General features: G+C 43.8%; 1 protein-coding gene across 4 annotated transcripts in view; it reads left to right on the forward strand.

Moving 5' to 3' along the window:
• KCNAB2 (potassium voltage-gated channel subfamily A regulatory beta subunit 2) overlaps positions 1-25,180 on the forward strand; it is a 322,756-nt gene that overhangs the window by 288,629 nt on the left and 8,947 nt on the right. For all 4 annotated transcript variants that reach the window (XM_082273335.1, XM_082273337.1, XM_082273338.1 and 1 more), the window contains one exon: positions 12,941-13,026. In XM_082273335.1, coding sequence (XP_082129461.1) covers positions 12,941-13,026 — 86 coding nt within the window. The remainder of the gene's footprint in view (positions 1-12,940; positions 13,027-25,180) is intronic.

Raw genomic sequence — 25,180 nt, forward strand, 5'->3', positions numbered from 1 at the left:
TCCTCAAGTACCCCCAACATGACCTATTTTTAATCAATGTCAATGGCTTGGTATTCATGACAGCTATTTTATCTAAAGGGAAAATCCCAAAACATGCCCTGTTGGGGGTACTTGAGGACTAAGGTTGTCTACCACAGTTTTAGACAATTGTGCTCTTCCAGCCTTGTGGTAACAGTTTGGGGAAGACTCTTTTCTGTCCCACCATGACTGTTCCACTGTCTACAAAGTCAGCTCCATAATGACAGGGTTTAACCAGTTTGGTGTGCAGGAACTCGAGTTCCCAACCTCAGTCCTCAAGTACCCCAACAGGTCCTATTTTCAATCAATGTCAAGGTCTTGTTATTCACGACAGCTATTTTATCTAAAGGGAAATTCTCAAAACATGGCCTGTTGGGGATACTTGGGGACTAAAGTTGTCTACCCAAGTTTGGTATTCATGACAGCTAATTTATCTAAAGGGAGATTCCAAAAACATGGCCTGTTGGGGGTACTTGGGTACTAAGGTTGTCTACCCCAGTTTTAGACAATTGTGCTCTTCCAGCCTTGTGGTAACCGTTTGGTGAAGACCCTTTTCTGTCCCACCATGACTGTTCCACTGTGTACAAAGCCAGCTCCATAAAGACAGGGTTTGACCAGTTTGGTGTGCAGGAACTCGAGTTCCCAACCTCAGTCCTCAAGTACCCCAACAGGTCCTATTTTCAAACAATGGCTTGGTATTCATGACAGCTATTTTATCTAAAGGGAAATTCCCAAAACATGGCCTGTTGGGGGTACTTGGGGATTAAGGTTGTCTACCCCAGTTTTAGACAATTGTGCTCTTCCTACCCCTGGGCTAACAGTTTGGTGAAGACCCTTTTCTGTTCCACCATGGCTGTGCCCCTGTGTGCAAAGCCAGATCCACAAAGACATGGTTTGACCAATGTTGTGGAGGAACTTGAGTGTTATGACCTCAACCCTATTGAACACCTTTGAAATGAATTGGAATGCCGATCGTGAGCCAGGTCTTCTCATTATCAGTACCTTACCTCACAAATGTTCTTTTGGATGACCAGGGTTCCAACCCTCCCCAGTTTCCAGACAAGTCTTTGAAGTTCTTTTTCTGTTCCACCATGGCTGTGCCCCAGTGTACAAAGCTTGCTCCATAAAGACATGGTTTGACCAGTTTGGTGTGGTGGAACTCGAGTGTCCCTCAGAGTCCTGGCCTCAACCCTACTGAACATTTTTGGGATGAGTTGGAACTCTAATGGTGAGCCACGTCTTCTCAACATCAGAACCTAACCTCTTTTGGCTGAATGTGCTGAGGGTCAAAATCTCCCCAGACTCTCTCCAAAAATCTTTAAAAAGACATCCCAAGAAGGGTAAAGGCTGTTATAGGAGGTGGGCCTACTCCATATTAATGGTTTTGGAAAGGAATACTCAACAAACTCATATATGTGTGATGGTCAGGTGTCTTCAAACTTTTGGCCCTATAATTTATTTTCTTCTACTAATTTTTAATCATTACAAGTTTTTCTAACGGGTAATAATATTTACAACCACCAAATAATATTCAGTGTTTTGGTCAATTACTAATGCAATTTAGGAAGGCATGATGTGATGCTAAACTCACTCAGAATATCTTAAAGCAGACCTTCACCCCAAAAAACAATCTATTTGCACCTGGCTCCAGCCTCCTCACACTCCCACAATTTGGTATTTTTTTAACTACTTTTTTTTTTTCACTTTCTCGTTTCTCACCTAGGATAGAATAACCTTGCTTGTGTGTGTGTGTGCAGATGTGCTGAAGGGCTCTGCCCAGTCTTCCCAGCCAGCAGAGACCTTCAGCACATCTGTGCATGCACGCAGAGATGGTACAGTTATGGCAGTCTAAGACCTAGACTGGCCGATGTGCTGCAGGGCTCTTTTTGGTCCTTAAGGCTGAGCAGAGTCCTTTGGCACATCTGCACACATGCTGAACCCTCAAAAATGGTGGCTCAGGGGGAGTTGGATGGGGCCAGCTTTAGGGTTTTTCACAATGCCTCGGAGCTAAAGTTCTGCCTGTTTTTGCTCAATATACACAATGCTGCCTCCCCCGACCCCACTTATGTACACGTCTATCCATACAGTTTATGTTGACTACTTCAGGGTGAAGGAGGTGAGTGAATAAACTCTTTCTGGACAAGAACTGTAAATCTGTGGCCAAAATATAGGTTCTGAAACTGGAGTGGTCAGGGGTGCTCAAGCATGGAAAAGGTGAAGTACCAAAAGGCCTTTATAGGGAGGCCATGCTCCTTTTATAGAAAGATAAAAGAAGATTGGATTTGGGACTTTAAATATACTTCTCTGGTCACTTAATTTATACAGAAATAGTAATTGTCTAAAAAACTTTGTCTTTTATTTCATACAATAAAAAAACATGTATTGCTACAAAATACATCAGAACAAAGGGGTGTTTAACGGAGCTCCAATACCCAGCCTAGGTATCTCCGCTGTATAATCCTTGAAGCTGAGGAAGTACTAAAATATCCAAGGCAAAATCCCCCCCCCCCCCCCAGTTACTGGACGACACACAGTTCTGGGAGTCAACTAGAATGACTTGTTTATTGAAAAACACTAACAGAAGAGATCTACACTCTGGGAAAACCCCTCCCTCTTAGAGGCAATCCACACAACATACACATCCCATAATAAGCTTACTCAAGGCAGACAGGAACAATAGAACAATGGAATGCAGGTATTCAACAATACCAAAACCCCCACCCCCCCTAGCATGGGTCTATGAAACACTCCTGCCCTATTCTAGCAATCTGCATTACATCCCCCCACATCTCCTGAGGGACACTGCTCAGAAATATTATGGTCCCAAGTGAAAGAGTCCCTCACTCTTTCAACGCCAACCACACTCTCAGTGTCCATTCCGCTACACCGTGTATTTAATCTTTTTGTGAAGGTCGACGCGTTTCACTAACACAACACTAACACAAGAGATCTACACTCTGGGAAAACCCCTCCCTCTTAGAGGCAATCCACACAACATACACATCCCATAATAAGCTTACTCAAGGCAGACAGGAACAATAGAATAATGGAATGCAGGTATTCAACAATAACAAACCCCCACCCCCCTAGCATGAGTCTATGAAACACTCCTGCCCTATTCTAGCAATCTGCATTACATCCCCCCACATCTCCTGAGGGACACTGCTCAGAAATATTATGGTCCCAAGTGAAAGAGTCCCTCACTCTTTCAACGCCAACCACACTCTCAGTGTCCATTCCGCTACAGGGTGTATTTAATCTTTTTGTGAAGGTCGACGCGTTTCACAGTTCATCCGCTTCTTCAGGACTAACAGTATTTAATACATTGAAAGAATCTACCCACAAGATGAATAAAAACAAGTCTATAAAGAAAAGAGAATACATAAATGAAAAACTATAACTACATTAAGTATTGGTACAAGGTCAGATGGTTTTAATTAACATAACATATTCATAAGAAGTTCAATACATTCCTTATATATAGGATTATGAGGACAAAATAATTCACAACAAGTGAATGCTTACTTACCCTATTGCACAAAATATAGCATACCGGGTAGTTTGAAGGAAGAGATCAATGGACTTAGAGCAGCCTGCCGGCCCGTGGGCTTGGATCCTTTTATAGTCATGTTATATATTAAAATTATTATACATTGAAATTCAATCGAACTGTATTTTTAGGATAACTTTGGGGGGAAAAGTGAAGATGTTAAAAGCTCTTGCCAGTAATTTTGCTGAAAAACAATTATTTCTTGCTAATAACGGGCTGTGGTCAAATTATTTTTTAAAATCTTAAATATAATCTTTATACTCGAACACCTTATTCTATAAAACATATCTCTTCTTTTTTTTTTTTTTTTTTTTCTTTTCAAAACTACCCTTTGCTTTTGTGGTTCTTTAAAGGATAAGTTCACTTTTGGAACACATGACTTGCTACAGGCTCCTTACAAAAAAAAAGAAATAAATTGCACATTTTCTAACCTGCAAAAAAATGCGCATTTATTATTTATTTTATTTTTTCCCCAAAGGTGGACTTATTGACCAGAACCTAGTTTTTTAATCTTATTTAGTCACGTTCCAGTACAGTTTAGACCAGGGGTTTCTAACCTTTTATTACCAATTCAGTTTTTCCTTTGTTTGGCCCAATATGTCCCTTTACTTTGCCAGACTGTCGATTACCACACCTATTGGATACCAATAAGACTTCAAGAGTCAATGTCCATAATTCAGTTTTGCCAATACATTACACATGGAAATCTATGAACAGACCCGCTGAAAGAATATCAGAAGGATTTTATCACATGTATATAAAAATGTCAAATCACAAATGCACACATTAGATACAACTAGGGAGATTTTTGCAGATTTTGGATCAAGGTCCAGTGACAATGTGACTTGTATGGCATCTGTCAGACAGTGAGTTAATTTCTCCACTTTGATTTCAGGTTTCAATATTGCAGAGAATCCATTTAAAATGTTGTTCTGAATTATTCAGAGCTTCAGCCCCCCCCCCATATCCCCTTTATTGAATTCCTCCAATCCCTTTATTTGATTCCCCTACCCCCTACATTGGATTCTCCTTCCCCCTTCATTGGATTCCCCTACCCCCTTCATTGGATTCCCCTACCCCCTACATTGGATTCTCCTACCCCCTTCATTGAATTCCCCTACCCCCTACATTGGATTCCCCTACCCCTTAATTGGATTCCCCTACCCCCTTCATTGGATTCCCCTACCCCCTTCATTGGATTCCCCTACCCCCTTCATTGGATTCCCCTACCCCCTTCATTGGATTCCCCTACCCCCTTCATTGAATTCCCCTACCCCCGACATTGGATTCCCCTACCCCCTTCATTGGATTCCCATACCCCCTTCATTTGATTACCATATCCTCTTCATTTGATTCCCAAATCCTCTTCATTTGATTCCTATATCCCCTTCATTGGATTCCCCTACCCCCTTAATTTTATTTGCATATCTTCTTCTTTTGATTACCATAACTCCATCATTTGATTCCCCCACCCACCTCTTTGGATTCCCATACCCCCATCACTTAATTCTCATATCCTCATCACCTGATTCCCATATCCCTTTCATTTGATTCCCATACCCCCCTCATTTCATTCCCATACTCCCCCTCATTTGAATCCCATACCCTCCTCTTTTGATTCCCATACCCCATCATTTGATTCTTATTCCCATACCCCATCATTTGGTTCCCATACCCCTCTCATTTAATTCCAATACCCCCATCATTTGATTCCCATACCCCCATCATTTGTTTCCCATACCCCCATCATTTGTTTCCCATACCCCCCTCATTTGATTCCCATACCCCCCTCATTTGATTCCTATACCTCCCTCATTTGATTCCCATACCTCCCTCGTTTGATTCCCATACCCCCATCATTTGATTCCCATACCCCCTCATTTGATTCCCATACCCCAGTTATGTGATTCCCATACCCCGGTTATCTGATTCCCATACTCCCATCATTTGTTTCCCATACCCCCCTCATTTGATTCCCATACCCCCCTCATTTGATTCCCATACCCCCCTCATTTGATTCCCATACCCCCCTCATTTGATTCCCATACCTCCCTCGTTTGATCCCCATACCCCCATCATTTGATCCCCATACCCCCATCATTTGATTCCCACACCGCCATCATTTGATTCCCATACTCATTTGATTTTCATACCCCCATCATTTGATTCCCATACCCCCATCATTTGATTGCCATACCCCCATCATTTGATTCCCATACCCCCATCATTTGATACCCATAACCCCCTCATTTGATACCCATAACCCCCTCATTTGATTCCCATACCCCCATTGTTTGATTCCCATACTCCCTTTATTTGATTCCATTTATTTAAATCCCATACCCTCTTCATTATATTCCAATACCCCCATCACTTGATTCCCATACCCCTTCATTTAGTTTTCATACCCCCATCACTTGACTCCCATACCCGGAAAGGTTATGGCTACCCCACAGTTAGGAGCCGCTGGTTTGGAAGATTTGATGGTAATCTTTTGGTATAACCATGAGACTTGACTGGTTTTGTAAAATTTACATCAGTATTGCTATTTTTGTGAAACGATTTGAGAATTTAGAACAGACCAGCAGGGAATATCTTTGGCGTTCTTTTACTAAGTGTCTGAAATTGAACTTTCTTGTTTCTCTTTGTAAGAAAAGACTTTGTATGTTTCTCTGGTGATGACATGCAGCTGATACAAAAGTCTTTTTTTCTTCTTCTTCTCTATCTTGACCTAATTTCCTAATTTATAAAAAAAAAATAAATGTCATGCTGTGTGTTTCTTACCAGCCCCAATACCTGTTCTCACAGTAGGAATGGGTGGGTTTGAGGTATGGCAGAGAGAGACTTTGGGTGCTCACTTCCTTAATGTGAAACTTCAGCCAAAATTATTATTTTCTTTTTTCCATTTTAAAGTGAGGAAGAGTTTGAAGAATTTTCAAACAGGGCAAAGACAGTTATTATGGCGCTCCCAGCACAAAGAAAGATACGCATATATTCACCCAACGGAAAAAAAAGTCCAGTCCAGTGAGGCCGCATATATACTTACGGACGGCACCAAGGGGTTAATATTTATTAAGGATCCCGCGCTCCCGTGTTTCTGTCTTTTTGAACTGTGGTGGATCATCCCAGATCCCATCTGGAAGCTGCAGGATCTAGTTGCCTTGTGACTGTGGATTTCCCTATTTGCACTCATTTGGATTTCATGGATGTCATTGCCATTGAACTTTGAAAGCTGGGACCCGTAGTGCGTTGTGGTGGTTTGTGCATATATATATTTTTTTCTTTGGGTAGTCCAGTACTGTGGTTCCCTACTTTGAGGCCAGTGCCCAGTAAATTCTTTCAAAACCTTTTATGCCCCAGCAAAAAAAAAAAAAGTTTATGCTCACAAAATAAAAGTATAGCAGTGGATAATATATATGTTAATGCTGGTAAGCTCTGGATGAAGCTTAGTACCACTCTTGGGGGTTCTGGAGGGGTTGGGTTGCAGTAGACTTGCTGACCCTGTAAGGGATAAGGTTTATGGAGGGGGTTGGTGGAGTGGAAACTGATGAAGATGAGGTCTCTGGAGGAGAATGTGGAATTTGGATGGGCACTGAGGGAGACTGCAAGGTGCCAAATGGGGTTGGGGGGGGGCACTGTGGGAGGTTGAAGTGAAATGTGAGGCACTTTTGGAGGTTGGGAACACTATGGGAGACTGTAAGAGATAAGGTTTATGGAGGCGGCTGGTGGAAACTGAGGTGGATGGGTTCTCTGGAGGAGACTGTGGCATTTTGATGGGCACTGTGGGTGACTGCAAGGTGCCAAAGGGGCGTGGGGGGGCTCTGTGGGAGGTTGAAGGGAAATGTGAGCCACTGCTGGAGGTTGGTAGCACTTTGGGAGACTGTAAGGGATAAGGTTTATGGAGGGGGCTACTGGAAGCTGAGGTGGATGGGTTCTCTGGAGGAGACTGTGGAATTTTGATTGGCACTGTGGGATACTGCAAGGTGCCAAAGGGGCTAGGGAGGCTCTGTGGGAGGTTGGAGGAAAATGTGAGACACTATTGGAGATTGGGAGCACTATGGGAGACTGTAAGAGATAAGGTTTATGGAGGCGGCTGGTGGAAACTGAAGTGGATGGGTTCTCTGGAGGAGACTGTGGAAATTTGATTGGCACTGTGGGTGACTGCGAGCTGCCAAAAGGACTAGGGGGGCTCTGTGGGAGGTTGGAGGGAAATGTCAGCCACTGTTGGAGGTTGGGAGCACTATGGGAGATTGTAAGGGATAAGGTTTGTGGAGGGGGCTGGTAGAATCTGAGGTGGATGGGTTCTCTGGAGCAGACTGTGGATTTTGGATGGGCACCGTGGGAGACTTCAAGGTGCCGAATGGGGCTAGGGGGGCTCTGTGGGAGGTTGGAGGAAAATGTGAGGCACTATTGGAGATTGGGAGCACTGTGGGAGGCTGTAAGGGATACGATTTATGGTGGGGGTTGGTGAAAACTTAGGTCATTGAGGTTTCTGGAGGAGAATGTGGAATTTGGATGGGCACTATGTTAGACTGCAAGGTGCCAAATGGGCACTGTGGGAGGTTAAAGGGAAATGTGAGCCACTGTTGGAGGTTGGTAGCACTATGGGAGAGTGTAGGCTCTGCAGTAGGCTGATGGGCAATGCAAGGGACTGTGGCAGGCTTGGGGGGGGGGGGGGGGACACTGCAGTCCCCTGTGGAAGATGGTGGAGGGGGGGATTATAGGAGCTGGCAGGCACTATGGGAGGTTTTGGGATTTGAAGCTGGCTTGAGCCCCGGTAGAAGGGAGGCCACAGCCCGGGAACAGGTCACTGACTGGTGGTTGAGAACCGTTGACCTAGTGACTTTATCAGATCTTCTTAATGATCCAACACAGCAGTAGTCAGCTACTGAATCACTACACCATCCTCACCTTTCCACATAATGCCATCGTGTAGCACTGCATCATCAGTTTTAAATGGTGCTAGGGGGACTATTTTGGGAGTCAGCAGTTCTCCACGGAAGGCTGAAGTGTGAAAAAGTCATTCAATATTTTTGCTGATACTAGTCAGGAAGAGCAGATGACAACCCTTTTCGGTAAGTTTTTTTTTTTTTTTTTTTTTTTTTTCAATATTTCCACATTTATTGCAGTGTAGCAGATATTGTGTATTTCTGTTGTCACAAACTAGAAATACCGGCTTTAAGGTTTTTATGCATTTTGAGGCTTTTCTTAAGCAGCGGTTGCAGTTTTTATGACTCACCTAGTCTTTATTTAACTACAATTTTTTCCCCATTAAACCGGACCCACTATTGCTCTGGATGCGATTCTCAATTAACTTTTTGTTGGCTTTTTGAAAAAAAAAAAACATAAACTTGAAGCATTTGTAATAATTCACCATATTAAAACCATGAAGTCTTGACTTAGCTATGGAAAGTTTGAACAGGTAGTATCAGAATGGCATTTTATGAGAAGTGTCAGCTCTAGTTTTATTTTCTGCAGCACATGCTGGTAGTATTAATAATACAACATATTGGTGGTAAGGGTTTTCTTGTGGCAATGCTGGTTAGAGAATTGTTGCTGAAAGGTTTTGCACAATGGCCATGCTCATACAAGTCCACAGGCTGTCCAGTGTATCTGCGTTAGTCAGTTGTGGAACCTTAGCCTTTTAACACCATTTGGCCCCCCTGGGGCTCATGAGATTGTGGGGCCCAGATACAAGGTTTTCCCTTCCCATGTTCCTTGGTCCTAGATAGAGGTACTGTGTGTAGGGACCATTGGAGGCTCTGGAATGGGACTGGTGAATGGGAAGGGTGGTGTGGCTTACCTCCAGGACGGAGTGGGAAGCTGACAAGTTGGGGCCTTGGGCCTGAATACAAGGGGCAATACAACCCAGGGAAGAATTTGTAGATCAGAATGGTATAAGCTTTTACAATTTGCTTGATTTGCAGATTGGTAATGGTCTAGTCCAGAGGTCTTCAGATTTTCTAAGCAAAAGGCCAATCTACTGTTCTTTGGAATTTAAGGGGCCATACTGTGGCCAGTGGGAGCACACAATGCACCATTGTTGGTTTTAATGGAATGGTTAGTGTCCGAACGTTGGTGTCAGTGGGATGAATAGTGCCCCATCAATGGTATCAGTGGGAGGAATAGTGCCCCATCAATGGTATCAGTGGGAGGAATAGTGTCCCATCATTGGTGTCAGTTGGAGGAAAAGTGCCCCATCATTGGTATCAGGGGGAGGAATAGTGTCCCATCATTGGTGTCAGTTGGAGGAAAAGTGCCCCATCAATGGTGTTAGTGGGAGGAATAGTATCCCATCATTGGTGTCAGTTAGAGGAAAAGTGCCCCATTAATGGTTTTAGTGGGAGGAATAGTGCCCCATCGTTGGTGTCAGTTGGAGGAAAAGTGCCCCATTAAGGGTGTTAGTGGGAGGAATAGTGCCCCATCATTGGTGTTAATTGGAGGAAAAGTGCCCCATTAATGGTTTTAGTGGGAGGAATAGTGCCCCGTCGTTGGTGTCAGTTGGAGGAAAAGTGCCCCATTAAGGGCGTCAGTAGGAGGAGTAGTGCCCCATCATTAGTATCAGTGGGAGGAATGGTGTCCCATCATTGGTATCAGTGGGAGGAATAGTGTCCCATCATTGTTGTCAATTGGAGGAAAAGTGCCCCATTAATGGTGTTAGTGGGAGGAATAGTATCCCATCATTTGTGTCAGTTAGAGGAAAAGTGCCCCATTAATGGTTTTATTGGGAGGAATAGTGCCCCATCGTTGGTGTCAGTTGGAGGAAAAGTGCCCCATTAAGGGTGTTAGTGGGAGGAATAGTGCCCCATCATTGGTGTCAGTTGGAGAAAAACGTGCCCCATTAATGGTTTCAATAGGAGGAATAGTGTCCCATCATTGGTGTCAGTTGGAGGAAAAGTGCCCCATTAATGTTTTCAGTGGGAGGGATAGTGTCCCATCATTGGTGTCAGTAAAAGAAATGGCATTTCATCATTGGTGTCAGATGAAGGACAAAGGGCCAGATAAAGGCAAGCAAATGGCCACATCCAGCCCTCAGGCCACAGTTTTGAAGACCACTGGTCTAGTCCAATCTATTACAGATAGGCCATTTTGTAAAGGATAACAATTGCAGGGACCTAAATTAAACCTCTAAGGTCATACCTGGATGTCAACATAGGCAATTTAAGGGGCCGTACTGTGGCCAATGCGAGCATACAATGCCCCATTGTTGGCTTTAATGGAAGGATTAGTGCCCCATAGTTGGTATCAGTGGGAGGAATAGTGCCCCATCATTGGTATCAGTGGGAGGAATAGTGCTCCATCATTGGTGTCAGTGGGAGGAATAGTGTCCCATCATTGGTATAAGTGGGAGGAATAGTGCCCCATCATTGGTATCAGTGGGAGGAATAGTGCCCCATCATTGGTATCAGTGGGAGGAATAGTGCCCCATCATTGGTGTCAGTGGGAGGAATAGTGTCCCATCATTGGTGTCAGTGGGAGGAATAGTGCCCCATCATTGGTGTCAGTTGGAGGAAAAAGTGCCCCATCATTGGTGTCAGTGGGAGGAATAGTGTCCCATCATTGGTGTCAGTTGGAGGAAAAGTGCCCCATTAATGGTGTCAGTGGGAGGAATAGTTCCCCATCATTGGTGTCAGTTGGAGGAAAAGTGTCCCATTATTGGTTTCAGTGGGAGGAATAGTGTCCCATCATTGGTGTCAGTTGGAGGAAAAGTGTGCCATTAATGGTGTCAGTGGGAGGAATAGTTCCCCATCATTGGTGTCAGTTGGAGGAAAAGTGTCCCATTATTGGTTTCAGTGGGAGGAAAAGTGTCCCATTATTGGTGTCAGTGGGAGGAATAGTGTCCCATCATTGGTGTCAGTTGGAGGAAAAGTGCTCCATTAAGGGTTTCAGTTGGAGGGATAGTATCCCATCATTGGTGTCAGTTGGAGTAAAAGTGCTCTATTATGGTTTCAGTGGGAGAAATAGTGTCCCATCATTGGTATCAGTGGAAGGAATAGCGCCCCATCATTGGTGTCAGCGGGAGGAATAGTGCCCCATCATTGGTGTCAGCGGGAGGAATAGTGCCCCATCATTGGTGTCAGCGGGAGGAATAGTGCCCCATCATTGGTGTCAGTTGGAGGAAAAGTGCCCCATTAATGGTTTCAGTGGGAGGGATAGTGTCCCATCATTGGTGTCAGTAAAAGAAATGGCATTTCATCATTGGTGTCAGTTGGAGGAAAAGTGCCCCATTAATGGTTTCAGTGGGAGGGATAGTGTCCAATCATTGGTGTCAGTAAAAGAAATGGCATTTCATCATTGGTGTCAGTTGGATGATGTAGTGCCGCATCATTGGTGTCAGTGGGAGGAATAGTACCTCATCAATAGTGTCAGTGGAAGGAATGGCATCCCATCATTGGTGTCAGATGAAGGAGTAGTCCAGCCCTCAGGCCACAGTTTTGTAGACCATTGATCTAGTCCAATCTATTACAGATAGGCGCTTTTGTGAAAGATAACAATTGCAGGGACCTAAATTAAACCTCTTAGGTCGTAACTGGATGCCAACATAGGCACTACATCCAGAATATGTCAGATAGACTTCTCTGGTGCCCACAAAAAAGTAGGGCTCTCCCCTACAAGGTTTATTGGTGTGGTAATGTATTGTGGGCACCTCAAAAGTCCATCTGACCTAATTTATTTATCTAAATTGCAGACTCCTGTTGTCTTGTAAAGTACGGCACCCCCAGCACTTTATTGGACCACCATTAAATTTCAAGCTGTAGACCTCTCCCGTAGTAGATGTCTCCTGAAGTCGAGGGGGTGCCAAATTTTACAAATTCTCAGCTTGCCTGCACTCTGTCATAGTAAATTATGGGTACTGTGGTCATACCTGATACCAGGAGGGGGTGGCATGGACACTCAGGAGAGCTGAGAGGATACCCCGATCATTGATGGATATTACCGGCTCCTTCGTTGCAGCCTCTATACAGCTAGATTAGACGAGAGTTCTTGAAGTGATTGCTTCCTAGTACATTGTTGCCATTTTATACTTTTGGCCTTGCGCAAAAAAAAAAAAGAAAAAAATGGTTGATTTTTTTTTTTATCTTTCTGAAAAATGGTAATCTTGCTGTTCTTGATACCAGCTTTGTGTTTGTCTGATTTTTTAAAAACTCTTCTTGGCCATGCGGAAGGTGACGAAAGACGCTTTTTGGTATTCCTCTTGCACATTAATCGCTTACCTATGGGTGTAGATTGGTTACATTGCTTGCAAGATGTCCTTGCAGCATTTCTCTTTTCACAGTGTTGTAGTTTTAGCTTTCTGCATGGTATGAGTCATCGGTGAAGGTTTAACCAAGTTTTTACTGTCCCATCTTCCCTTCGTTATTTCCTCTGCAGAAACCGTCCGAGCCATGACGCATGTCATTAACCAAGGAATGGCCATGTACTGGGGTACCTCACGCTGGAGCTCCATGGAAATAATGGTAATTTTTTTTCTTCATTTTTTTTCAATTTTCTAGTTTGTGTCTTTGATTTGTCATTGCTAAAAAAAAAACATTTAAGTAATCAAAATCTTTATATGTTGTGGTATCCCTAGACTGCTGCTTACACACTAAACTAGCAGGCTAAAGATGGCCAGAGGGAGCTGTACACTAGTGATCGACCGATATCAGTTTTTCGTTGCCGATACCGATATTTTGGCCATTGCATATCAGTATCGGCGATATGGGCTGATATTTTGAACATTTAAAATTTTGCAAAATAAACACAATTTTTGACACAAATCTGTTACTGAACCCTTTGGTGGGTGGCTGGCTGGAACCCTGTGGTGGGTGGCTAGCTGGCTGGAACCCTTTGGTGGCTGGCTGGCACCCTTTTGTGGGTGGGTGGGTGGCTGGCACCCTGTGGTGGATGGCTGGCTGGCACCCTTTGGTGGCTGGCACCCTGTGGTGGGTGGGTGGCTGGCACCCTGTGTGGTGGGTGGCACCCTGTGGTGGGTGGGTGGCTGGCACCCTTTGGTGGGTGACTGACTGGCACCCTGTGTGGTGGGTGGCTGGCTAGTACAGGCCCAGGACCTGTGGCTGGCTGGTACAGGCCTGTGGGTGGCTGGCTGGCACCAGGCAGCTGTGGGTGGGTGTATGTATGTGGCAGCTATGTTAAACACACAGTGTGCACTCACTCACTGTCCCAAGACTCCAGACGAGGCTGAGGGAGGCGGCCTAATAAGGCAGAAGCTTTCCCAGTGCGCGTAGGAGCGTGGTGCAACATACGCAATGACGTCACAACAATATCGGTAACCTCCAGGGCCGATTCCGATATATCGGGGAAAGTGCATATCGGCCTTGCCGATAATCTGTCGATCACTACTGTACACTTTCAAATAGGGTTGCACTGATACCGTTTTTTTTTTTTTATTGGCTAGTACGAGTACAGATACTTTCGGTCAAGTACTCGCCGATACCAAGTACCGATACTTTGCGGAGCAATTTGCACCAATACAAAAAAAGTTGACACAAGTCGCACTGCAAAGAATCGCATGCAATTAGAACAGGAATGCGGTGCGATTCCTGTCTGAATCACAGGTGATTTCTCCAACTGCTCCTGTATGTGTATAGAAAGAGAAAAACGCCATCTAGTGGGCTGTTTATTAAAATTGTTAGAACTCACAGTACATATCTGGTCAAATGCAAAATCTGCATAGGTGTCCCGGTCCCGCCGATCATAGCAAATCACGGCCGCTAGAGGAGAAGTTTCAAGACCCCGTAAGGGTGGAAGTGATGTCCGCTTGGGGAGCGGACCGTCTCTATATCTCCTCCGGCCCTGTGAGCATGTCCAGTGACTGTGATTTGCTATCATTGGCGGGACCGGGACACCAATGCAGATTTTGCATTTGGACAGATACGTACGGTGAGTTCTAACAATTTTAATAAATTACCCACTGGATGGCGCTTTTCCCTTTCTATGCACACACAGGAGCAGTGGCGTAAATCGCAAGTGATTCAGACAGGAATTGTACTGCAATCCTGTTCAAATAGCATGCGATTCTTTGCAGTGTGGTTTGCACCCAATAATTTTGTATTGGCGCAAATCACACCTCAAAGTATCGGTTTTGGTATCCAGAGCATGCTCCTCCCAACTTGGCTTGTAACTGGGCCCTGACTACTCGCGCAAATGCTTGATATTGGCACCAATACTGATATTGGTGCGTCTCTACTTGTAAATTTTTTTTTTTAGTTTCACCTTCGTATTAATGCAGTTCTATTCCCGGTGTCATTTGTTTTCCTTACCTTGTAATGGCAGGCAGGGCAGAGCGCACATTAGCCAGGGCGGCCGCACATTAACCAGAAGTGGTTAATATCCGCAAACTACACAATGATAGTATACATAGATAAAAATTAAAATAAAAAAATCAATGCAAATAATTAAGACCTGTGCAGTGCCAAGTGGCATGCCTCATATTCAGGGCCAGGACAAGGGCATCCAGAGCCCAGGGTAAAGATGCCAAACCGCAGCCCCCTCCCCTATTAATGATGTGCAAGCTTAGGGGATCCTACACCCAGCAGTCACTCGCTTGTCAAAATTACTGGCGCTGTCACTCCTCCTGTCAGCCTTGTAACAGAAGGAAGGCACCCTCATCCCTACAGTAAACCATTACACCCAGGGCAGCCTTCCCTCTTGCCCACCCCTTGTCCTGGCACTGCTCATATTTGCACACAAACAAAAACTGCTGACACAGCAGTATGAAGATTTACCCTACGATAGGATGTTCATACAGGGCTACAAATAAAACTATGTGACCAACGAACATATTATGCAGGTGAAAAACACAAGGAGCAGGTAGGAAGGGTTACAGTGCCTTTAAGCAGGGGCCTCTGTTTATCATCAGCATAGGTCCCTTGACTAATTAGACCGTAATCCATCACACAACTTCCTGGTAAGGAACATGAAAGCACAAATCTTCCCTTCATTGCTCTGCCTGTTTGTGTCTGTGTCAGATCTAATTGCTGTGTAGCTCTCACCTGCAGAGCACTAGATTGAGAGGCCCAGGGATTGTGAGATATGTAGTTCATTCACAGGAAGTGTCAGTTCTCACACTACAGACATAGGTCATGCACTAAACTGTGCAGTGCCATGTGGCATGCCTTATATTTAAACACAAACAAAAACTACTGACACAGCAATATGAAGATTTACTGTAGGATGTGCATACAGGGCGACAAATGACACCAGGAAAATAGGTGACTAACACACATTTTATACATATGTAAAAAAAAAAGTACTAAGGTTTATAATGCCTTTAAGACCTTTCAGTTTATCATCGGCGTAGTCTGGGGTCCCTGATTTTCTATTCGACAGTAATCCATCACCCAGCTTCCTGACTAATAACTATCCAGCCTCATCCGTACCTCACTGAGGTCATTTATTGCATTTGGCAGCTAATAGGAAGGTGCAGAGGGCAGTGTAGTGATGTAGCACTAATGTAGTGATGTACCGTATATACTTGAGTATAAGCCGACCCAAATATAAGCCGAGGCACCTAATTTTAGCACAAAAAACTGGGAAAATTTAATGACTTGAGTATAAGCCTAGGGTGGGAAATGCAGCAGCTACTGGACCCAACTGGACCACCACAAGACCCAAAACAGGGGCTGCAGACATGGTACAGGAGATGCAGGGCTGTGGGCATGGTAAAGGAGATGCAGGGCTGTGGGCATGGTACAGGCATGGTACAGGAGATGGTACAGGCATGGTACAGGAGATGGTACAGGCATGGTGCAGGAGATGGTACAGGCATGTTACAGGAGATGGTACAGGCATGTTACAGGAGATGGTACAGGAGATGGTACAGGCATGGTACAGGAGATGGCACAGGCATGGTACAGGAGATTGCACAGGAGATGGCACAGGCATGGTACAGGAGATGGCACAGGCATGTTACAGGAGATGGTACAGGCATGTTACAGAAGATGGTACAGGCATGTTACAGGAGATGGTACAGGCATGGTACAGGAGATGGTACAGGCATGGTGCAGGAGATGGTACAGGCATGGTGCAGGAGATGGTACAGGCATGGTACAGGAGATGGCACAGGCATGGTACAGGAGATGCAGGGCTGTGGGCATAGTACAGGAGATGCAGTCCTGTGGGCATGGTACAGGAGAATCTCCTGTACCATGCCCGCAGCACTGCATCTCCTGAGGAGATGCAGGGGCTGTGGAGGAGTCTCACTTACCTTTCGGTGAGGCGTCTTACATTTAAAAATGGCGCCGCCTGGCATCAACACGTCACCGCGCATGCGCTGTCTGCCCAGGAATAGCCGAATGTGTATGGGCTTTCCCGAGCGGTGGCGGCGCATGCGCACTGCACCGGAGAACAGGTAAGTGGGACCCTGGCTTTTTCAAGGTAAAAAAATGTGCTGAAAAAGTCGGTTTATACTCGAGTATATACGGTAATAGTGGGAGGATGAGTGTAGTCATATAGTAATTGGATGATTATTATATATTATAATTCAAGTCATTTCCCCAGCAATCAGTTCTTCCAGAGAGAAGCATTTATTGAATCCCAGCACAGAATAAAGTGCACAGGATACTTGGATGACAAAATCCAGAGTAAATATTACAATGGACAGAAGCCTTCAGAGTCCCATTCATCCTAGCATATATTAGCAGGCACAGGGACACTACAATCCTGCATATGTCCCATCTATAATCTGCACTTATATAGCTTCCATGCATGCAATAATGTGTGTTCTAATCTAGACCTCTGCTCTTATCTTGATGAAGAAAGAATGTAAGTGAAAGAATGAATGCCTTACCAAAATGCATTAACCACCCCCATGAACCTTTTTACTATTCTTTTCAAGTCTGATGGGGGGGGGCACTGGTCCCCTTGTAGGGGTCCCAAGCACACACAGGGGGGCCCACACAGGAAGGGGGATTAGTGATGAACGACATTTACAGAAATCTTCCTCCCGCCGCTGAAACCACTTACAGTGGGTACGGAAAGTATTCAGACCCCCTTAAATTTTTCACTCTTTGTTATATTGCAGACATTTGCTAAAATCATTTAAGTTGATTCTTCTTCCTCATGAATGTACACATAGCACCCCATACTGACAGAAAAACACAGAATTGTTGACATTGTTGCAGATTTATTAAAAAAGAAAAACTGAAATATCACATGGTCCTAAGTATTCAGACCCTTTGCTCAGTATTTAGTAGAAGCCCCCTTTTGATCTAATACAGCCAGGAGTCTTTTTGGGAAAGATGCAACAAGTCTTTCACACCTGGATTTGGGGATCCTCTGCCATTCCTCCTTGCAGATCCTCTCCAGTTCTGTCAGGTTGGATGGTAAACGTTGGTGGACAGCCATTTTTAGGTCTCTCCAGAGATGCTCAATTGGGTTTAAGTCAGGGCTCTGGCTGGGCCATTCAAGAACAGTCACGGAGTTGTTGTGAAGCCACTCCTTCGTTATTTTAGCTGTGTGCTTAGGGTCATTGTCTTGTTGGAAGGTAAACCTTCGGCCCAGTCTGAGGTCCAAAGCACTCTGGAGAAGGTTTTTGTCCAGGATATCCCTGTACTTGGCCGCATTCATCTTTCCCTCAGTTGCAACCAGTCATCCTGTCCCTGCAGCTGAAAAACACCCCCACAGCATGATGCTGCCACCACCATGCTTCACTGTTGGGACTGTATTGGACAGGTGATGAGCAGTGCCTGGTTTTCTCCACACATACCGCTTAGAATTAAGGCCAAAAAGTTCTATTTTGGTCTCATCAGACCAGAGAATCTTATTTCTCACCATCTTGGAGTCCTTCAGGTGTTTTTTAGCAAACTCCATGCGGGCTTTCATGTGTCTTACACTGAGGAGAGGTTTCCGTCGGGCCACTCTGCCATAAAGCCCCGGCTGGTGGAGGGCTGCAGTGATGGTTGACTTTCTACAACTTTCTCCCATCTCCTGACTGCATCTCTGGAGCTCAGCCACAGTGATCTTTGGGTTCTTCTTTACCTCTCTCACCAAGGCTCTTCTCCCCCGATAGCTCAGTTTGGCCGGACGGCCAGCTCTAGGAAGGGTTCTGGTCATCCCAAACGTCTTCCATTTGAGGATTATGGAGGCCACTGTGCTCTTAGGAACCTTAAATGCAGCAGAAATCTTTTTGTAACCTTGGCCAGATCTGTGCCTTGCCACAATTCTGTCTCTGAGCTCTTCAGGCAGTTCCTTTGACCTCATGATTCTCATTTGCTCTGACATGCATTGTGATCTGGAAGGTCTTATATAGACAGGTGTGTGGCTTTCCTAATCAAGTCCAATCAGTATAATCAAACACAGCTGGACTCAAATGAAGGTGTAGAACCATCTCAAGGATGATCAGAAGAAATGGAAAGCACCTGAGTTAAATATATGAGTGTCACAGCAAAGGGTCTGAATACTTAGGACCATGTGATATTTCAGTTTTTCTTTTTTAATAAATCTGCAACAATGTCAACAATTCTGTGTTTTTCTGTCAGTATGGGGTGCTATGTGTACATTCATGAGGAAGAAGAATGAACTTAAATGATTTTAGCAAATGGCTGCAATATAACAAAGAGTGAAAAATTTAAGGGGGTCTGAATACTTTCCGTACCCACTGTATATGTGAAAGAGGACCACCCGCCCTGTAAGAAAATACCGGGCGTATAGCAGCTATCTACTGCCATAACCCTGGTATTCAACGTCAAAATAGCGACGTAAAATTGCGGCGGGTGCTCCGTAAGTGGTTACATTGTTTTAAAATTGTTTAAATTGTCCCAAAAAAGGTAATAAGTTAAAATGCCAACAACATGTGCATTGAAAAACCACCATCACCGATGTAGGGAAGGGTCCTGAGGAGGGATCCGCTTACCTACGGACAGCCTAAGAAAACGAAGACTAAAAGATATTACAGCAGAAAGAAACGGCTTTTTGGCTAAAAATAAATATTAGATACAAACATAAAAAGAGCATTGATGTTGAGTTGAGTAGACAAGAGCTAGTTACAGATAAATGCTTCCAGAAGATGTGCCGCTTAATTATTTTTGGAGTTGAGTGAGCATTTTTCCACTACACGGGACAGCGGACTGAACACAGAATATATGTATATATATATATATATATATATATATATATATAACACAAATTATATGTATATATAGAACACAGAATATATGTATATAGAACACAAATTATATATATATATATATATATATATATATATATATATATATAGAACACAGAATATATGTATATATATATAGAACACAAATTATATGTATATATAGAACACAGAATATATATATATATATATATATATATATATATATATATATATATATATATATATATATATATATATATATATATATATATAGAACACAAATTATATGTATATAAAGAACACAGAATATTATAGAACACAATTTATATGTATATATATAACACAGAATATATGTATATATATATAGAACACAGAATATATATGTAGAACACAGATTATATGTATATACAGTGCATTGCGAAAGTATTCGGCCCCCTTGAACTTTTGCCACATTTCAGGCTTCAAACATAAAGATATAAAACTGTAATTTTTTGTGAAAAATCAACAACAAGAGGGACACAATCATGAAGTGGAACAAAATTTATTGGATATTTCAAACTTTTTTAACAAATACAAAACTGAAAAATTGGGCGTGCTAAATTACTCAGCCCCCTTAAGTTAATACTTTGTATATATATATATATATATAGAACACAGAATATATGTATATATAGAACACAGATTATATGTATGGTATATATAGAACACAATGTATATGTTTTAGTTTTATTTATTTAAACAACACACCTCAGGAAGTTGCGCCATGGCTAACAGAGGATAGACTTAGAACTAAACTAGAGAAACTTAACATAAATAAATCACCGGGACCGGATGGCTTGCACCCGAGGGTTCTTAAAGAGCTCAGCCAGGTGATTGCCAGACCATTATTCTTGATCTTTAAGGATAGTTTACAGACGGGTATGGTGCCAACTGATTGGAAAAAAGCCAACGTGGTACCAATATTTAAAAAAGGGCCGAAGTGTATCCCGGGTAACTATAGGCCGGTCAGCCTAACATCTGTAGTCTGCAAGATTTTGGAGGGGATATTAAGGGACCACATACAAGACTTTAGTAATGAAAATGGTATTATTAGTAGCAATCAGCATGGAGTTATGAAAAATCGTTCTTGCCAAACCAATCTATTAACCTTCTACGATGAAGTGAGCTGCCACCTAGATAAGGGAAAGCCTGTGGATGTGGTGTATCTGGACTTTGCAAAGGCCTTTGACACCGTTCCCCACAAACGCTTACTGTACAAACTAAGGAAGGTAGGTATGGACCATAAGGTGAGTACCTGGATAGAGAACTGGCTCCAGGGGAGAGTCCAGAGGGTGGTGATTAATGGGGGAGTACTCGGATTGGGCGGGTGTGGAAAGTGGGGTCCCCCAGGGTTCGGACCTGGGACCAATCCTGTTTAATTTATTCAGAAATGATCTAGAGGAGGGGATATCTAGTACAATCTCAGTATTTGCAGATGATACTAAACTGAGCATGCCGATATCTTCTATGCAGGATGTGGAAACCTTACAAGCGGACCTGAACAAAATAACGGGGTGGGCAACTACATGGCAGATGAGGTTTAATGTTGAAAAATGTAAAGTAATGCACTTGGGGGCCAAAAACCAGAAAGCAAGCTACTCACTAGGGGGGGGGGGGGAAACCTCTGGGTGAGTTTGGGATGGAAAAGGACCTGGGGGTACTGGTAGACAACAGGCTTGGCAGTGGCATTCAATGCCAAGCCGCTGCAAGCAAAGCCAACAGAATACTGGGATGTATAAAAAAGGGGATTCACTCCAGAAATAAAGAGATTATTCTCCCACTCTACAAGACTCTGGTCCGGCCACATCTGGAGTATGCTGTCCAGTTCTGGATACCGGTCCTCAGGAACGATGTGCTGGAACTGGAAAGAGTCCAGGGAAGGGCAACAAAAATAATTAGGGGAATGGAGGGCATCAGCTATGAGGAAAGACTACAAGCACTGAACTTATTCTCTCTGGAGAAGAGAAGATTGAGGGGGGATATGATATCAATGTACAAATATTGTACTGGCGACCCTAGCATAAGGAACAAACTATTCAGAGAAAGGGAATACAATAAGACACGTGGCCACTCACTAAAACTAGAGGAAAGGCGGTTTAACCTTAAAATGCGTAAGGGGTTCTTCACTGTCAGAGCGGTAAGGATGTGGAATTCTCTTCCACAAGCAGTCGTATCAGCAGGGAGCATTGATAGTTTCAAAAAACTGTTAGATGGACACCTTAGAGACCACAACATACAGGGGTATACAATGTAGAACATACAGGGGTATACAATGTAGAACATACAGGGGTATACAATGTAGAACATACAGGGGTATACAATGTACAACATACAGGGGTATACAATGTACAACATACAGGGGGTATACAATGTACAACATAAAGGGGTATACAATGTACAACATACAGGGGGTATACAATGTACAACATACAGGGGGTATACAACGTAGAACATACAGGGGGTATACAACGTAGAACATAGAGGGGTATACAATGTACAACATACAGGGGGTATACAATGTACAACATACAGGGGGTATACAATGTACAACATAGAGGGGTATACAATGTACAACATACAGGGGTGTACAATGTACAACATACAGGGGTATACAATGTACAACATACAGGGGGTATACAATGTACAACATAGAGGGGTATACAATGTACAACATACAGGGGTATACAATGTACAACATACAGGGGTATACAATGTACGGTTACCAGCAAACACACACACACACACATCATAGGTTGAACTGGATGGACTGATGTCTTTTTTCAACCTCACTAACTATGTAACTTATTGTTTTTAGTTTTATTTATCTACTGACAGTTTAGTTGCACACACCGAATCCCCTCCATATAGCTTCAAGTCCAGGTCACACCATGCAAACCTTTATAATGGTTTCAGACTCTGACATTGTATCTTATTGTTTCAATTAAGAAGTATTTATATCTTGTTAACAGAATTGCTTATTTTTATTTTTTTACTTGGAAGTAAGCACAAGTCCATGGGTGCTCCTCTCTACAATGTCTTTGTTTAATGTCAAGAGATAGTTACCACATCATTCAGTACCTAGATGCCGGTGGCCCCCCCCCCCCCCCCTGGGGAATTGGGACTATGTGGGTGACCGGACATCCAAACAAAATGTATCAATGTATCATGTTTTCAATAAAATACACATTTTATTTTACAAAAAGATAAAAAAAGAGATGTACATAAACAGTTCAAACTGACAAATCCATATAGAGTAATAAAATCAAACATCACGGCTCACAGTACATGGTCCTGGATTGAGATGGTGATAAAGCAAGGTATGTGTAGCAAGAAGATCCAACGCGTTTCAGGTGACAAAACCCTTCTTCGGGGGTCTAATACTTGAACATTACACGTTTCCACATTAATCACCCATATGGACCGAAGAGCCGTATATTAAAACCAGGTAATGAATACCAAAGAGATTTGAGGATGGAAGGCTGAGACCAGATACTAGAGAAGAACAGAAAGAAAATATGCCGTCCCACAAGGATCCCTGCTAGGTCCAAAAAGGGGCGTCCTGCAAGGTAGGGCAGATAACACAAACAGGCCGTGATAGAGCGGGTATTTTACAGAGAGTTTCCCTGTATATCTCCAAGATATCAGATATCCTTGCTTGTATCCTTCTGTATAGACCGGCATCCTCTAAAGCAGTGGTTCTCCATTCCGGGCCTCGGGACCCACTAACAGGCCAGGTTTGGAAGATAACTGAAAGCTATCACATATTTTGCTGCTCAGTGATTGCAGTATTCTAGTCTGCATCTCCCCAAGGTGATACTTAAAATCTGGCCTGTCAGTGGGACCCGAGGACCAGAGTTGAGAACCACTGCTAAAGGATTATTTATATTTTATGTACATCTCTTTTTTTATCTTTTTTTATAATAAAATGTATATTTCATTGAAAACACTTGATACATTTTGTTTGGATGTCCGGTCGCCCACATAGTCCCAGTTCCCCAGGGGGATCCCTACTTGCCTTGTCTTGGTTAAAGTCAATCACAATCTACCCATCAACCAATGGGTAAATCGCAAACACAGCTCTTCTCCCCCCCCCCCCCCCAGCCACTTCACAGCAGAGTGGAGAGCGGGAGGCAGCACAGTTCTGGATGGAGGTCGGGAGCTACCCCAGTTAACCTTTCAAGATAACTGGCAAGTTATTGGTTGCCAGGACGCTGGGCAGTCTTGGCAACCATTCACCAGCTTGTTAATATGAAAAGTTAACTCTGGCAGCTCTCGCTACCAACCCACATCTACAACTGTGCTACCACTTTCTCTCTATTCTGCTGTACACACGCTGTCAGGTAGGCAAATGATCTGAAGGGGAGGGGACAGAAGACACTGCCTTGGGGGGCAGAGGACACTTCTTTCAGGGGGTACAGGACACTGTGCAAGGGGACAGGACACTGCTATTAGGGGGGGGGGGGCACTACAGTGTGGGGAGGTGATGCGAAGGGGGACAGAAGACACTGCTTCGGGGGGGGGGGAGATGTAATGGGGGGGGGAGGCTACTTTGGGGGGGGGCAGATTACACTTTTCAGGGACTAATATTGGGGGGCACAGGACACTGCTATGGGGGCCAGAGGCGCAAGGGACAATACAGTGGGGGGGATTGTAAAGGGGGCAGAGGACACTGCTTTGGGGGGGGTTACAGGACAATACTGTTGGGGGGAGGGAGGACAGGACACTATAGTGGGAGGTGATGTGAAGGGGCACATGACACTGCTAAGGGGGGGGCAGAAGACATTATTGTGGGGGGGGGTGAAAGGAGACTACTGTTGGGGGCAGAGTACATTACTGTAGGGGGTGATGTGTAGGGGGACAGAGGACACTACTGTGGGGGGGGGGGGGTGAGGTGAAGGGGGGGCAGAGGATACTACTGTGACACACTTGATGTATGATTTAAAAAAAAGTTTATTGAAAGTGTAAACGTATTCAACGATCCAACGTGTTTCGGGGGAATTGCCCCCCCCCCCTTCTTCAGGGCTGTTAGTATGTTCATATGGATGGGGGCGGATTCAAAAGGATTTTCACTTTTTTTTTTCTCTCAGTGCTGCTGATCTCTTCCAGACTCTCTTAGCCACTTCCCTTATACATTCACTCACTCCAATATCAACTGCACATTATTACTCTGGACCGGCTTCCTGATGGTGACAATGATAGACCATACCTGTACAATGTGTCTACACCATAAGATGCATGTGGGCAAAGCTTGGCAGACCGTTGTCACCGCATAAGAAGTTCCTGAGCAAGGACCTTCATGACATGATCATCTGGGGTTATTCTAATAAAAAAAAAAAAATAGAAAACTTTTGAAATTTCATTAACACATTAAAGCTTGGATGGTAATTTTATTTATTTATTTATTTTTTATTTAGGTCAGATGTATTTGTAAAAGCCTGTATCTTATTTACTAAGCTGGTTTTCCCCCAATGCACCCCCTGCTGGTTGAT

This window comes from Pelophylax lessonae, assembly GCF_965119305.1.
Source record: "Pelophylax lessonae genome assembly, chromosome: 12".
In the NCBI taxonomy this organism is placed as follows: domain Eukaryota; kingdom Metazoa; phylum Chordata; class Amphibia; order Anura; family Ranidae; genus Pelophylax; species Pelophylax lessonae.